The 15810-nt window shown below is 39.4% G+C and overlaps 1 protein-coding gene across 3 annotated transcripts in view; it reads right to left on the bottom strand.

Moving 5' to 3' along the window:
* The window catches only part of LOC115223662, a 45744-nt gene that overhangs the window by 18264 nt on the left and 11670 nt on the right, over nt 1–15810 (bottom strand). For all 3 annotated transcript variants that reach the window (XR_005003562.1, XM_029794335.2, XM_036512519.1), the window contains 3 exons: nt 14070–14161; nt 3868–3957; nt 57–182 (listed from right to left, as the gene is read on the bottom strand). Coding sequence is in view for 2 of the 3 variants with exons in the window: in XM_029794335.2 (XP_029650195.1) it covers nt 57–182; nt 3868–3957; nt 14070–14161 (308 nt within the window). In the remaining variant the exon portion in view is untranslated. The remainder of the gene's footprint in view (nt 1–56; nt 183–3867; nt 3958–14069; nt 14162–15810) is intronic.

The following is a 15810-nucleotide window of genomic DNA, read 5'->3' on the forward strand; positions in this document are numbered from 1 at the left end:
TCAAACACGAAGAAAGACTAAGGAATTCCATTGAAATAAAGTTAAAAGTTCCTTACCTTCAGTTTGTGTCTTCTTCCCAAAATCATGGATTTGAATTTGTAGCTTATTCAACTCGGAAAGTAACTTATCATGTTTCACTTCCATTTCACTAAGCTGTCGGTTCAATCCTGAGGGTAAGCTGTCTGCCCATGTACATATATATATATATATATAAAGAATATAAATAAAACATAAAAACAGACAGTGTTGGAATTTCTTTGAATAATAATATATATATATATATATATATATATATATATATATATATATATATATATATATTATATATATATATATATATATGTATATATATATATATATATATATAACGGTGGTGCATCAGCATAGCCGCAGCTCTGAGCTGAAACTAGAAAAAAAAATATGTATATATATATATTATATATAATCAAATATATATATATATATATATATAATATATATATATATATATATATATATATATATATATATATATATATATACCGGAGTAAACACATAAATGTGAAACAGGTGGAAAAAAGAGTACTCAAATACCAGTGGTAGAGTAATATGCTTTATTTTAAGCAGCAGAAAATTCAACAATCTGTTACTCTGAGTTTCTCGTTGCCGTTCATCAGACAGTTTTTGCTAGAAACTGTCTGATGAACGGCAACGAGAAACTCAGAGTAACAGATTTTGTTGAATTTTCTGCTGCTTAAAATAAAGTATATATATATATAATATATATTATATATATATATATATATAATATATATAATATATATATACATACATACATACATATATATATATATCTATACATACATACATACATATTATATATACATATATATATGCCTAAATAATATGCTTTAAATAAAGCATATTACTCTACCACTGGTATTTGAGTACTCTTTTTTCCACCTTGTTTCACATTTATGTGTTTACTCCGGTATATATATATATATATATATTATTCAAAGGAATTCCAACTCTGTTTTTCTGTTTTATTTATATTCTTTATAATATTAATGTAGAATATATAGTATAAAAAGTATAAAAAGTATATATAGTAGTATAATGAAATGTAGTATCGATTCTCTTATTGAACAGATGAAATATTGAATATCAAACATTAAGGGACTAGTATACTTTCTTGCATTAAAGCAGGGGTAAATGACTCTGCCAGCTCGCAATCTTCAGACAAATCTAAATACCACAAGATGTTTTGTGGTATTTAGAGATGTCTGTTTTAGATAAGAAATAATTAGACATTTATTTAGATATGAGAATTTAATTGCAAACGAAATTACAGACTGATAAAGAATTCTTTGTTTTTGTTGTTGTTTGGCCCCAGCTCAGTCATGGTTCAAGACAATCTGTGGTCAAAAGTATTTCAACCTTGACCAATTCGTCCTTTATTAAGATACAGTGTTTCTTAGATGACATTATACAATGAGTCTCTTATTTTTTAGGACGCCAGGGTATGACTTGAAGAAAATTTGGCTCTTATTTCTAGCAGACAGCTAGGATCTTTTCGGTTTGAACGGCAGTTTTTTCTAGCGGTGTCATATGAAATTGTCACCCATAATTATGACCCTAGAATCGATCTATTGCATTTCAATATGTTTTAGGGTTAGGGTTAGGGGTGGGGGAAAGGTATCTTTTTTTTCTTCACAAATGTAAATAAACCCAATCTGTTTCTTAAACGAGGGACATATTTATACGGCACAGAATGCTTTTTAACTCAACAGACGTCATTGATTGGTTGAAATTACAGAAATTGAAGAAAAACAACAAATATCTGACAAACTATACAATTTTCTCAATAAAGCCAAGAGAAAAAGATATTTTATAAACACATTCTACCAGTATACAAAGTTTAAATTTTTTTAGTTACCTAGAAATTATGTTAAAAACTGCCGTTCAAACAGAAAAGATCCGACATTTAGTTTAGCCTGGTTCTCAGCGGCCATGCTGATGCACCGCCGTTTTGTGCTACACTGTTACTACTAAGAGCCTCCTCTAATATGTGGCACTTGGTGAAGAATGGAGTTTGATATAGCTACCCTCATTTGCACCTCTTGCCGTTAGGTAGGTTCATCTGAGACTCTCGACAGGAAGAGGTCCAGCTTTGACTTAAAAACCCCTACATCTACTTTGTGCAAGTTCCTCAGACTCTTTGGGAGAATATTAAAAAGCTGTGGGCCCTGGAAACCCAGGCTGTTGCAGTAAATGGTCCTGAAGTGTGATGGTATTGCTGGGACCTTTGGCACTATGCAGTGTCATCCCGTTCTGGCATTGGTGTAGCTTTCAATGCCAAAATTTGGCACAATTCCTTCCAGGATCTTCCAGATATATATCTTATTCTCATAGCGATAATGTTAGAGGAAATTTTGATGTTCACAAGACTGCTCCTTTCTTAGATGCTATTAAAGAATGCAGAGCGAAAAAAAAAAAGGCCTTTGGCTACCATATTTAATGTATATACACAGTTGATAGGCCAGTTACTGCAGTATTTATCCTGAGATAACATCTCTTATGGACATGATGTGTTTAAAACAATAAATATCGGACAGTGACAAAAATTTATCCCAGCAGCAGTCATAAAGGATGCCATACATATTTTGACCATTTTAATGGCATGTGCTCACAGCTAGCTACATGTTTGGAGGAGAATTCACTGCACCTGATAAAGGAAAAAATAAATAATGATGTTGCAAAAAGCCGCTCAGCGGAATAAAAATCCAGTATCTGAGGCAATATTAAATTAAAGTAGTCCTCTATGTATCATATTTAATGTAGATACACTATTGATAGAACAGTTACTGTAGTATTGGTCTTGAGATAACATCTTTTACAGATGAGCTGTGTTCAAAACAAAATAAATATGAGAGGGAGACAAGAATTCCTTGTAGCAGAGACTAGCAAATAACGACAAATACTTTTTGACTTTTTTTGCGTTATTGATTCAAATTTCCATCTCCTTCTGAAATTTATTGTGCAAAGAGCACCATACGAGTGTGATCGTTTGACAGAGTGGCTAACCAGCTTCCGTGCCAGTGGCACATAAAACGGCACCATTCAAGTCTGATGATTACCAGTGTCGCCTTGCTGACACTTGTGCCTGTGCTAGTAGGGTGCCCATAGCACCATCCGAGCGTGATCGTTGACAGAGCGGCTAACCAGCTTCCATGCCAGTGGCACATAAAAGGGCACCATTCGAGTATGATGATTACCAGTGTCGCCTTACTGACACTTGTGCCTGTGCTAGTAGGGTGCCCATAGCACCATCCGAGCGTGATCGTTGCCAGAACAGCCAACTGGCTTCCGTGCCGGTGGCACGTAAAAGGGCAAAGCATTCGAGCATGATCGTTACCAATGTCGCCTTACTGGCACCTGTGCTGGTGGCATGTGTAAAAAGATTTGACCGAGGTGATTGCCAGTACCGCCTGACTGGCCTCCGTGCCGGTGGTACGTGAAAAGCACCCACTACACTCTCAGAGTGGTTGGCGTTAGGAAGGGCATCCAGCTGTACAAATTCTGTCAGATCAAGATTGGAGCCTGGTGTGCAGCCATCTGGTTCGCCAGCCCTCAGTCAAACCGTCCAACCCTTGCTAACATGGAAAGCGAACGTTAAACGATGATGATGATGATGATGATGATGATTTAACACAGCTCATTGGTAAGAGATCTTATCTCAAGAGAAATACCACAGTAACTGGCCTATTGATTGTGTGTATACATTAAGTATGATACACAGATGGCTATTTTAATTTAATAGTACTTCAAGTGCATATACCAGGTTTACTTATTCAGTAGAGTAAAACGATTTTGAAGAAGTTTTACCTTTGTTTATTGATGGTTGTTGCTTGAGGTCTGTAACAGAATCTTTCGGAATATCTTGAGGGTTTCTCTCCAGTTCATATTGTCTCATAGCTGTAACATACATACATATATATGTATATGTGTGTGTGGGTGTGTACCTACCTACATACATACATACATACATACATGATGGCTGCCCCCCTCGTTATCGAGTATAGCCATTGCACGAAGCTTAACTGTTATTGGTGCTGTGATCGAATGTGACTTTTATTTGCTTTTTAAGGCTACAGCCAGCCATTCAGTTGAGACTCACAGCACTATCAACAATCATGAACAATGTTGCTATCATGCAATGCCTGTGCAAAGATATGTTTTTTAAAGTGAGGAAAGGCTGTGCACTGAGTCAATCCCACTCACTAAGCAACAGCATATTTCTATGTCCCCGCGCATGATACACCCTTAAGCCTTAAAAAAAAATACACATTTATTGGATGGCCATTGACTCTCAAGAGTTCCTCCGCCCTTTGTACATATATATATACATACATGTATATATATATATATATATATATATATATGTATATATATATCACCGTGATCACCGTGACTGACCAGGCTATCAAATGTTGCTACACATCGCTGGTCACAATGATCTTCCCATTGTTTTAGCCGTCAAATGACGCCAACCCGCTGGCTAAGCGAGCAGGCCAACAGAAGAAAGAGTGAGAGAAAGTTGTGGCAAAAGAGTACAGCAGGGATGGCCACCATCCCCTGTCGGAGCCTTGTGGAGCTTTAGGCGTTTTCATTCAATAAACACTCACAACGCCCAGTCTGGGAATCGAAACCGCGATCCTACAACCGCGAGTCTGCTGCCCTAACCACTGGCCATTGCGCCTCCACACACACATATATATATATATATATATATATATATATATATATATATATATATATATACACACACATATTATATATTACATACACATATACACACATTGATGTATATACATAGTAATACAGACATGTAAATGATTTATTATAAAATATAATAAAATCATTCATACCTGATTATGAAGTTACAAAACAATTGTTGTTAAATAGGAATATACAATGGTAAAATAAATTTTATATATTTATATACGTGTGTGTGTGTGTGTGTGTGTGTGAAGGCGCATGGCTCAGTGGTTAGAGCGTCGCACTTACGATCGCGGGGTTGTGAGTTCGAATACCAGACTGGGCTGTGTGTTGTGTTCTTGAGCAAGACACTTTATTTCACGTTGCTCCAGTTCACTCAGCTGTAGAAATGAGTTGCGACGTCACAGGTGCCAAGCTGTATCGGCCCCTTTGCCTTTCCCTTGGATAACACTGGTAGCATGGAGAGGGGAAGATGGTAGGCGGCGAGCTGGCAGAAACGTTAGCACGCCGGGCGAAATGCGTAGCCGTATTTCGTCTGCCGTTACGTTCTGAGTTCAAATTCCGCCGAGGTTGACTTTGCCTTTCATCCTTTCAGGGTCGATTAAATAAGTACCAGTTACGCACTGGGGTCGATATAATCGACTTAATCCATTTGTCTGTCCTCTCTGTGTTTGGCCCCTTGTGGGTAGTAAAGAAATAGGTATGCATGGACGACTGGTGGTCTTCCATAAATAACCTTGCCCGGACTTGTGCCTTGGAGGGTAACTTTCTAGATGCAATCCCACGGTCATTCAGAAAAAATGACCGAAGGGGGTCTTAGCATGTATATATATATATATATATATATACAGGGGTTGGACAAAATAATGGAAACACCTAGCATCATAGCATCGTAATTTTGAAATATCTATAAAACCATCAAAAGCTTGTTTATATTTATGTTCTTTGGTCTATTGTTAGTGTTGCTCTTTTACTTGTTTCAGTCATTTGACTGTGGCTATGCTGGAGCACCGCCTTTAGTCGAGCAAATCGACCCCAGGACTTATTCTTTGTAAGCCCAGTACTTATTCTATCGGTCTCTTTTACCGAACCGCTAAGTAACAGGGACGTAAACACACCAGCATCGGTTGTCAAGCAATGCTAGGGGGACAAACACAGACACACACACATATATATATACATATATATATACATATATACGACAGGCTTCTTTCAGTTTCCGTCTACCAAATCCACTCACAAGGCTTTGGTCGGCCCAGGGCTATAGCAGAAGACACTTGCCCAAGATGCCACGCAGTGGGACTGAACTCGGAACCATGTGGTTGGTAAACAAGCTACTTACCACACAGCCACTCCTGCGCCTACGCTAAAATTGCTCTTTCTTTTCAGATACCATCAGAAAAAGGTAATTAAACAAAGCATTTAGAGTGGAGTAAAAACCTACAGAATTGGTCCCTAGAGCAGTGGAAGAATGTTATTTTCTTGGACAAGTCATCCTTTATCCTATTTCCAACTATCGGCTGAGTATACATGTGGAGACAGCCAAAAGAAGCATTTGACCCAGACTGCCTTCTTCCAACTGTTAAACATGGAGGAGGATCTGTGATGATCGGGGGGGGGGAGCTATATCTTGGAAATATATACATATATACGACGGGCTTCTTTCAGTTTCCGCCTACCAAATCCACTCACAAGGCTTTGGTCGGCCCGAGGCTATAGTAGAAGACACTTGCTTAAGGTGCCACGCAGTGGGACTGAACCCGGAACCATGTGGTTTGTAAGCAAGCTACTTACCACACAGCCATTCCTGCGCCTATTTATAGAAGATCCAAAAATAAAAATTGCAGAAGATAAAAAGAGAAACGAACACTTAATCCACACACACACACACATAACCATAATTCCAATATAAAACATGGAGAAAGGGATGTTAAATGATGATGATATTTTAGTCAATTAATCCTTTTGTTACCAGCCCAGCTGAAACCAGCTCTGGCTCTGAGTACAAACGTCTTGTTTCTATAAGTTTTGAATTAAAATCTTCCACCAAACCTTAGTCACAATTTATGTTCCTAACACTAGCTTAATGATAACTAAGTTATTTTACTAAACTCTTTGTTATATTTAACCTTTTTGATACCAACCCGGCTGAAACCAGCTCTGGCTCTGAGTACAAATGTCTTGTTTTCATAAGTTTTGAATTAAAATCTTCCACCAAACCTTAGTCACAATTTATGTTCCTAACACTAGCTTAATGATAATTAAGTTATTTTACTAAACTCTTTGTTATATTTAACCTTTTTGATACCAACCCGGCTGAAACCAGCTCTGGCTCTGAGTACAAATGTCTTGTTTTCATAAGTTTTGAATTAAAATCTTCCACCAAACCTTAGTCACAATTTATGTTCCTAACACTAGCTTAATGATAACTAAGTTATTTTACTAAACTCTTTGTTATATTTAGCATTAATTGAAAGAAACACAGAGCAATCAAAATAAATAGAGTAATGAAAGGGTTAAACTGCAACAAAACCAGATTTTGACATTATATTTTCGCAAGTACTTTAAACCATAATTCTTGACACGATGATAACTATACCTAGTTTAGTTTGTCTTCTGCAATTTTATTCTATTGGTCTCTTTTGCCTGGGACATAAACATACCTGCAATAGTTGTGAAAGGTAGGAGAGTCCAGTTTGCTGGACATTGTTGTAGAGCTGAAAACAAGGTAATTTCTACTCTTCTCCTCTGGAAGCCATCTGCTCGTGATACCAGAGGGCGCACACTCTCCTACCCTGATGTAATCTCCAGGGATACAGGCATCCAGCAACAGGACCTCTGTAATGCTATGATGGACCGTGAAGTCTGGCGTAACATAGTAAATTCCATTGTCTCGACCACGATCGAACAATGATGATGATGATGATACCAAGTTGGTTTTATGGTCATGTTAAAGGGAGATAATCTATGAAAATACTTTCTGTATTACAACAATCTTCAGGTGGATATTATTTTAAAATCAAATTAAATTCGAATTATTTTATCCATTCAAAACTGGTTTGAACGTTTCAATAAAATTCTTTTATTTGTTATGTTTGTGAATTTGTTTTGCAAGGTTCCTGTTGTGAAATCCTGTGTTGAAACAGATATTGTTACATTTTGGGATTCTCTTTTACTCTTTTACTTGTTTCAGTCATTTGACTGTGGCCATGCTGGAGCACCGCCTTTAGTCGAGCAACACGACCCCGGGACTTATTCTTTGTAAGCCCAGTACTTATTCTATCGGTCTCTTTTGCCGAACCGCTAAGTGACGGGGACGTAAACACACCAGCATCGGTTGTCAAGCAATGCTAGGGGGACAAACACAGACACACACATACATATATATATATATATATATTGTGTGGTTAGGGAGCTTGCTTCCTAGTTACATAGTTTCGGGTTCAGTCCCACTGCGTGGCACTGTGGGTAGGTGTCTTCCACTATAGCCCCGAGCCGACCGGAGCTTTGTGATAGAATTCGGTAGGTGGAAGTTACTGCCGTGTGTGTATGTGTGCATATAGCTGCTCAGTGCCTCTCCGAAAGAGAGAGAGGGATATATATACATATATACGACAGGCTTCTTTCAGTTTCTGTCTACCAAATCCACTCACAAGGCTTTGGTCGGCCCAGGGCTATAGCAGAAAACACTTGCCCAAGGTGCCACACAGTGGGACTGAACCCGGAACCATGTGGTTGGTTAGCAAGCTACTTACCACACAGCCACTCCTGCGCCTGGTCATTTTTTTTGCTTTTCTTGTGAAATAAACGCATGTACCATACAGTCATTCTTCATCCGTTCATTATTGTTCTTATTTTATCTTATGTCTATTGTCTGGAAATTTTTCATTACACACCTGTGACCTCTTCAGCAACTCTTCCATCCCACGTGTCTCTTCCTGTTCTGTTTAGTCTATTCCGTCTTTCTATAGTGTATACACACTAAACAGAACAAGAAGTGACATGAAGGGTGGAAGAGTCACTGAAGAGGTCACAGGTGTGTGATGAAAGATTTCTTTTATTTTGCTTTTCTATTAATTTCAGTTGATGTCATAAAGTTTATGAAATAAGAATATTAAAAAAAATTTAATGGTAACATGTTACCAAATGATCACTTAATGGAATCTGCTTGATATTAGGGTTCCTTAGTCGTTGCCAGTGTACCTGCGTGTTCCTGTTTGTTTGTTCCTTCTCGGGCCATACCTGGCTCATAAGGGCCAGTTTCCCGGTTTCCTTGGCGTATAGATTCCCCACCAGGACGGGACACCGGTCCATCGCAGGTGAGCTGCTAGATGCAGGAGGAAAGAGTGAGAGAAAGTTGTGGCGAAAGAGTCAGCAGAAGTTTGCCATTACCTTCTGCCGGAGTCTGAGATTCGAACCCGCGATCCCTCGACATGTGCCTCCACTACCTGTGTGTGCTCTGACAATGAATTTCCAGTGTAACTAACACATCTTCACAATTCAGACATTTGACACAATAAATCATATTTCTGCTGCTAAAATTCATATTTGCATTTGTAAATATTTACTTCTAGTTTTTGTCTTGATAAATTGGTTTCAAATTTTAGCACAAGGCCAAGAATTTCAAGGGAGAGATTAAATCGATTAAATCAACCTCAGAATGGAGTTATGTACAGGGTGGTGTTCATGCAAAGAGTTCAGGCTATTTCTGGTCAAGAGAGACTTTGAACCGAGCGGTCATCAGCATCTTCACTATCTCGTCCGGCAGCTTATTACATGGATCCGCAACCCGGATGGAGAAAGCCCCTCTCCTTCGATTGAGATGAAATCGTCGCAGATAGAGCTTTTCGGAGTGACCCCGCAGCCAACGCTCTGGAGCAGGAGTGAAGAACAGCTCTTTCGAGAGGTTACACTTTCCACTTATGATGTTGTGAGCGAGAATGAGATCACCATGGTGTTGTCATTTTTCTAGAGAATAAAGGTCGAGCGTCTTCAGCCTTTCTTCATAAGACAAATGCTTGAGACCAAGAACCATGCAGTTAGCCAGCTTCTGGACTCTTTCGTCTGCAAGTCATTCTTGGTACTTATTTTATCAACTCCAAAATGATGGAATGCAAAGTCAACTCAGAATGTAAAGGCAGATAACAAGCTGCTAAGTGCCTTGCCCAGAATGCTAACAATTCCGCCAGCTCCCTGCCTTTTTGGGTTATTATATTAACCATCGTGAAGGCGGCGAGCTGGCAGAAACATTAGCACACCAGGAAAAATGCTTAGCGGTATTTCGTCTGTCAAAGGCGGCGAGCTGGCAGAAACGTTAGCACGCCAGGCGAAATGCTTAGCGGTATTTTGTCTGCAGTTACGTTCTGAGTTCAAATTCCGCCGAGGTCGACTTTGCCTTTCATCCTTTCGGGGTCGATAAATTAAGTACCAGTTACGCACTGGGGTCGATGTAATCGACTTAATCCCTTTGTCTGTCCTTGTTTGTCCCCTCTGTGTTTAGCCCCTTGTGGGCAGTAAAGCAATATATATTAATCATTGTGAGTAAACTGACAGATACCATGACAATTATCATCACACTTCAATACTCTTTACTCTTTTACTCTTTTACTTGTTTCAGTCATTTGACTGCGGCCATGCTGGAGCACCGCCTTTAGTCGAGCAAATCGACCCCGGGACTTATTCTTTGTAAGCCCAGTACTTATTCTATCGGTCTCTTTTGCCGAACTGGTAAGTGACAGGGACGTAAACACACCAGCATCGGTTGTCAAGCAATGTTGGGGTGACAAACACAGACACACAAACATACACACATACACTTATATATATATACATATATACGACAGGCTTCTTTCAGTTTCCGTCTACCAAATCCACTCACAAGGCATTGGTCGGCCCGGGGCTATAGCAGAAGACACTTGCCCAAGATGCCATGCAGTGGTACTGAACCCGGAACCATGTGGCTGGTTAGCAAGCTACTTACCACACAGCCACTCCTGCACCTAATACTGTGAACTTTTTATCATTAATTTACAGATAAAAAATTTGCCTTTGCCAGCAAGTATTTCAAATTCTTTGGTTGTTATTTGCTTTGAACAGGCACTTTATCTTTCATTAAAACAGTTAGTTAAACATGTTGTCTGATAATAAGCAAATATGATTTAATGATGTTAAAAACACTCTCTTTACAGCGGTTGTGTTGTCACTGCATAAGATCATCATCATTGTACGACCGTGGTCGAGACAATGGAATTTACCATGCTACGCCAGACCTCACGGTCCATCATAGCATTACGGAGGTCCTGTTGCTGGATGCCTGTATCCCTGGAGATTACATCAGGGTAGGAGAGTGTGTGCACCCTCTGGTATCACGAGCAGATGGCTTCCAGAGGAGAAGAGTAGTAATTACCTCGTTTTCAACTCTACAACAATGTCCAGCAAACTGGACTCTTCTACCTTTCACAAGAGATGATACAGGTGGTAATTTCCCATATATTTGTACTTTGGTTGGATGACGCTTCCACGAGAGATTTTGAGCTCTCATAAGGAGACGAGTGTAAGTTCCATCCAAGCGCTTGAGAGGTGGTTGGATGGAACTTACACTCGCCTCATACATACATACGTACAGCATCGTCATTGCTCAATCGTGGTCGAGACAATGGAACTTACTATGTTACGCCAGACTTCACGGTCCATCATAGCATTACGGAGGTCCTGTTGCTGGATGCCTGTATCCCTGGAGATTACATCAGGAGAGGGGAGTGTGTGCCCTCTGGTATCACGAGCAGATGGCTTCCAGAGGAGAAGAGTAGAAATTACCTCGTTTTCAGCTCTACAACAATGTCCAGCAAACTGGACTCTTCTACCTTTCACAAGAGATGATACAGGTGGTAGTTTCCCATATATTTGTACTTTGGTTGGATGACGCTTCCACAAGAGATTTTATCTCAATCCTGTGTTATTTTTCTTAAGTTGCCCATTTGTTTTATACATTCTGTTATCTCTCATCTTTTACTTGTTTCTGTCATTAGACTGCGGCCATTCTGGGGCACCACCTTGAAGAATTTTTTTTTGTTGAATGTATTGACCCCTGTACTTATTTTCCTACAGCCTGGTACTTATTTTATTAGTCTCTGTTGCTGAACCGCTCTGTTACAGGGAACATAAACACACCAACACTGGTTGTGAAGCTGTGGTGGGGGGTACAAATACTGACATAAACAACACACATACATACATACACATATATACAACATATATATATGGCGGCGAGCTGGCAGAAACGTTAGCACGCCGGGCGAAATGCTTAGCTGTATTTCGTCTGCAGTTACGTTCTGAGTTCAAATTCCGCCGAGGTCGACTTTGCCTTTCATCCTTTCGGGGTCAATAAATTAAGTACCAGTTACACACTGGGGTCGATGTAATCGACTTAATCCGTGTGTCTGTCCTTCTTTGTCCTCTCTGTGTTTAGCCCCTTGTGGGCAATAAAGAAATATATATACAACAGGCTTCTTTCAGGTTCCATCTGCCAAATCCACTCATAAGGCTTTCATTGACCTGAAGTTATAGTAGAAGACATTTGCCCAAGGTGTCACGCAGTGGGACTGAACCCAGAATCTTGTGGTTGGGAAACAAGCTTCTTACCACATGAGAGTGGATATTGACTGCATGGCAATGTTTGATTTTGTCAAACCTTTCTTTCCTGTCATTTGATTTCTTCCTTTTCTCTGCTGTCGGCTTTGAAGTTTTTGGTTCCAATGGTGATGGAACACCTCCACTTGGTACTATCTCAGGCTTGAGTTTCAAATGATTTAGGCTCAACTCCAGCGCCTTTCAGTGTTGCTTTGCATTAGTCCTTGTATCTTCAAAGAGGGCAACCCTGTTACATATCATAAACCTACAACATGTGTTAAGTTAAGTTAAGTTAATTTTTTGGCTCAAAAAGCAAAAAAAGCAAGGCCATGTAGGGGGACATGGAGTTATGTACAGGGTGGTGTTCATGTAAAGAGTTCAGGCCACTTGTGGTCAAGAGAGACTTTGAACCGAGCGGTCATCGGCATCTTCACCATCTCGTCCAGCAGCTTATTCCATGGATCCACAACCCAGACAGAGAAAGCCCCTCTTCTTCGATTGAGATGAAATCGTCGCAGATAGAGCTTTTCGGAGTGACCCTGCAGCCGACGCTCTGGAGCAGGAGTGAAGAACAGCTCTTTTGAGAGGTTACACTTTCCGCTTATGATGTTGTGAGCAAGAATGAGATCACCACGGCGTCGGCGTTTTTCTACAGAATAAAGGTCGAGCGTCTTCAGCCTTTCTTCATAAGACAAATGCTTGAGACCAAGAGCCATGCGGGTAGCCAGCTTCTGGACTCTTTCGTCTGCAAGTCATTCTTTTCTGGTATTTACATCATCAAAAATAATACAAAATTACACGGAAGAGAGTACTTCTTGTGAGGATCTCACAACTCACTCATAGGCTGTTGTTGTTCTCTTTGCTTTTCATTATTAGGTTATTATTGCTGCTGTTGTATGGAAAGTTACGTTTTGCATGTGTTGGATGGTAAGATTTGAAATACTTAGTACTGGTGCATACCTGTGTCTTTACAATATATATTTATCCATTGAAAAGCAGTGAAGCTGGCAGAATCGTTAGAACACTAGACAAAATGCTTAGCAACATTTCTTCCATCTTTATGTTCTGAGTTCAGCTGGGGAACACATATGCCATTGAAACCGGGAAACCGGACCCATGAGCCTGGCTAGGCTTTAAAAGGGTGCATTTATTTTCACTGCGATGGACTGGCATCCCATCCAGCTGGGGAATACATAAGCCACTGAAACCGGGAAACCGGGCCCACGAGCCTGGCTAGGCTTTAAAAGGGCACATTTATTTTTACTGCGATGGACTGGCATCCCATCCAGCTGGGGAACACATACGCCACTGAAACCGGGAAACCGGGCCCATGAGCCTGGCTAGGCTTTAAAAGGGCACATTCATTTTTATTTTATTTATTTTTCCATGATGCTAGTGCAGCATTTGCAGTTCTGTTTGAGCTTGTGTTTTCCAATGGTGCTGTTTTGTAATAGTGTTGGAGGTAGTGTTTTGTAGTGGTGTTGTTTGCAGAGGTGTGTGTAATAGCATCTCTAGTGTTAATTTTAAATTATTATGCTGTTAATAGTAATGGGTAGTCTGACCTAGTTTTTTGTCAGAAGAGATGATCTCCTGTCAACAACACAGAGTAAATGATGAGAAACTGTGAAAACACCAAATGAAAGAGCATTCCAAAGTACTCCCAGAGAGAACTGCCTTACCTTGAAGTCTGGCTTCCATCTCCAACTTCTGCATTTGGGCCAACACATCAGCACTTTGACCTCCATTCTTCATATATTCATCTTTCAAGTTTCTGCCAGTATATATATATATATATATATATATATGTACATACATATATATAAACATACATTCACGCATATATATATGTGTGTATATGCATGCATGTATGTATATATAAATATTATAAAAATATATTGGGTTGTCCGGAAAGTTCGTGCCGATTTTTAAAGGAAAGAAAATGGTCAATAAATACTTGCCATTACATTTTTAATCAACCAAATATGAACCATTTTGTTACACAATGCGTCTCCATCTTTCCTTTAACTTGAAAATACCCTCTTCCCAGAATTGAGGTGGTTTCATGGCAAAGAATTCATCAAGGTATCTTTTTACGTCATCCAAGGAATTGAAATTTTTACCATTAAGACTATTCTGCAGAGACCTGAATAAGTGGAAATCCGAAGGAGCAACATCTGGTGAATATGGAGGGTGGGGCAACACATCCCAGCCGAGCTGCAGCAATTTTTGTCTTGTTCCCAAAGCATCAAGTGCCGAAAATGAACTTGATCTTCCATTTTAAAGGGTTACAGAATTAACACAGATTATAGGAGCATAAACCTTCTTCCAGGAAAAGATAGCTTAAACTGTGCTCTAAATGGAGGTGTAGTCAAATCCTATTTTATGGACTCAACCATTTTCTAAAATAAGTCAAAAGGTAAGCTACTATAAATTGGCATGAACTTTCCGGATAACCCAATATGTAGATATATAGAAATATGGATGGATGGATGGATGGATGGATGGAATGGATGGATGGATGGGTGGGTGGGTGGATGGATGGATGAATAGAAAGACAGACAGACAGACAAAGATACAGATATATCATCATCATCATCATCATCATCATCATCATCATTTACATATACATATATATATGTACACTGATATATATATATATATATATATATTATATATATATATATATATATATATAATATAAGATGTATATGTGTGTATTAAAAGTTGTGTGTTAAACAGGATGCCAGATCATCACAGAGTAGCTCTCTGCTTCAGCTTTTGTTGGTACCTAGTTTCAGCCAAGTGGACTGGAGCAAAGTGGGATGAAACACTCAGCTCAAGTTCTTGTTCAGTGTAGGGATCAAACCAACCACCTAAGAATCCTGTGTCGAACACCCTAACTATCAGGCCATGTCCCTTCATTATACAATACACAGATACACACATACACATATATTTATATATATTTTAATGGGGAAGGCCAGTTTTTTTAATTACCCTGTGTTTCCCGTCTATAGAGTGTTTAGCATTATGGCATATCATCAGACCCTAAACCCTGTTTTGGGGTCTGACGAGTCTTCACTAAATAACAATTCCCTCACAAGTTCATCCGGAACACTCCCTATAAACCTATGCAGTTGTAGATGCCTGACTTCCTGTCCTTTAGATAACTGCTGTCTCACGAAAAACATTGTTAACAAGTGTACAGTATCAGCTGCCAACTGTAACTACATATATATCGGATCATGCAGCACAACCTTCAAAGCTAGAGTGAGCAACCACTACTCCAGTTTCAAGTTCCAAACAAAATCTACAGCTTATCAATAAACTAAAGATTGATTCATCTCACTCTCTCAAGTGGTCCATAGTCACTCACGCCAAACCATACAGCAGCTATAACAAGTGCGTTCTCTGTATAGC

Source organism: Octopus sinensis, linkage group LG23 (assembly GCF_006345805.1).
Source record: "Octopus sinensis linkage group LG23, ASM634580v1, whole genome shotgun sequence".
In the NCBI taxonomy this organism is placed as follows: Eukaryota; Metazoa; Mollusca; class Cephalopoda; order Octopoda; family Octopodidae; genus Octopus; species Octopus sinensis.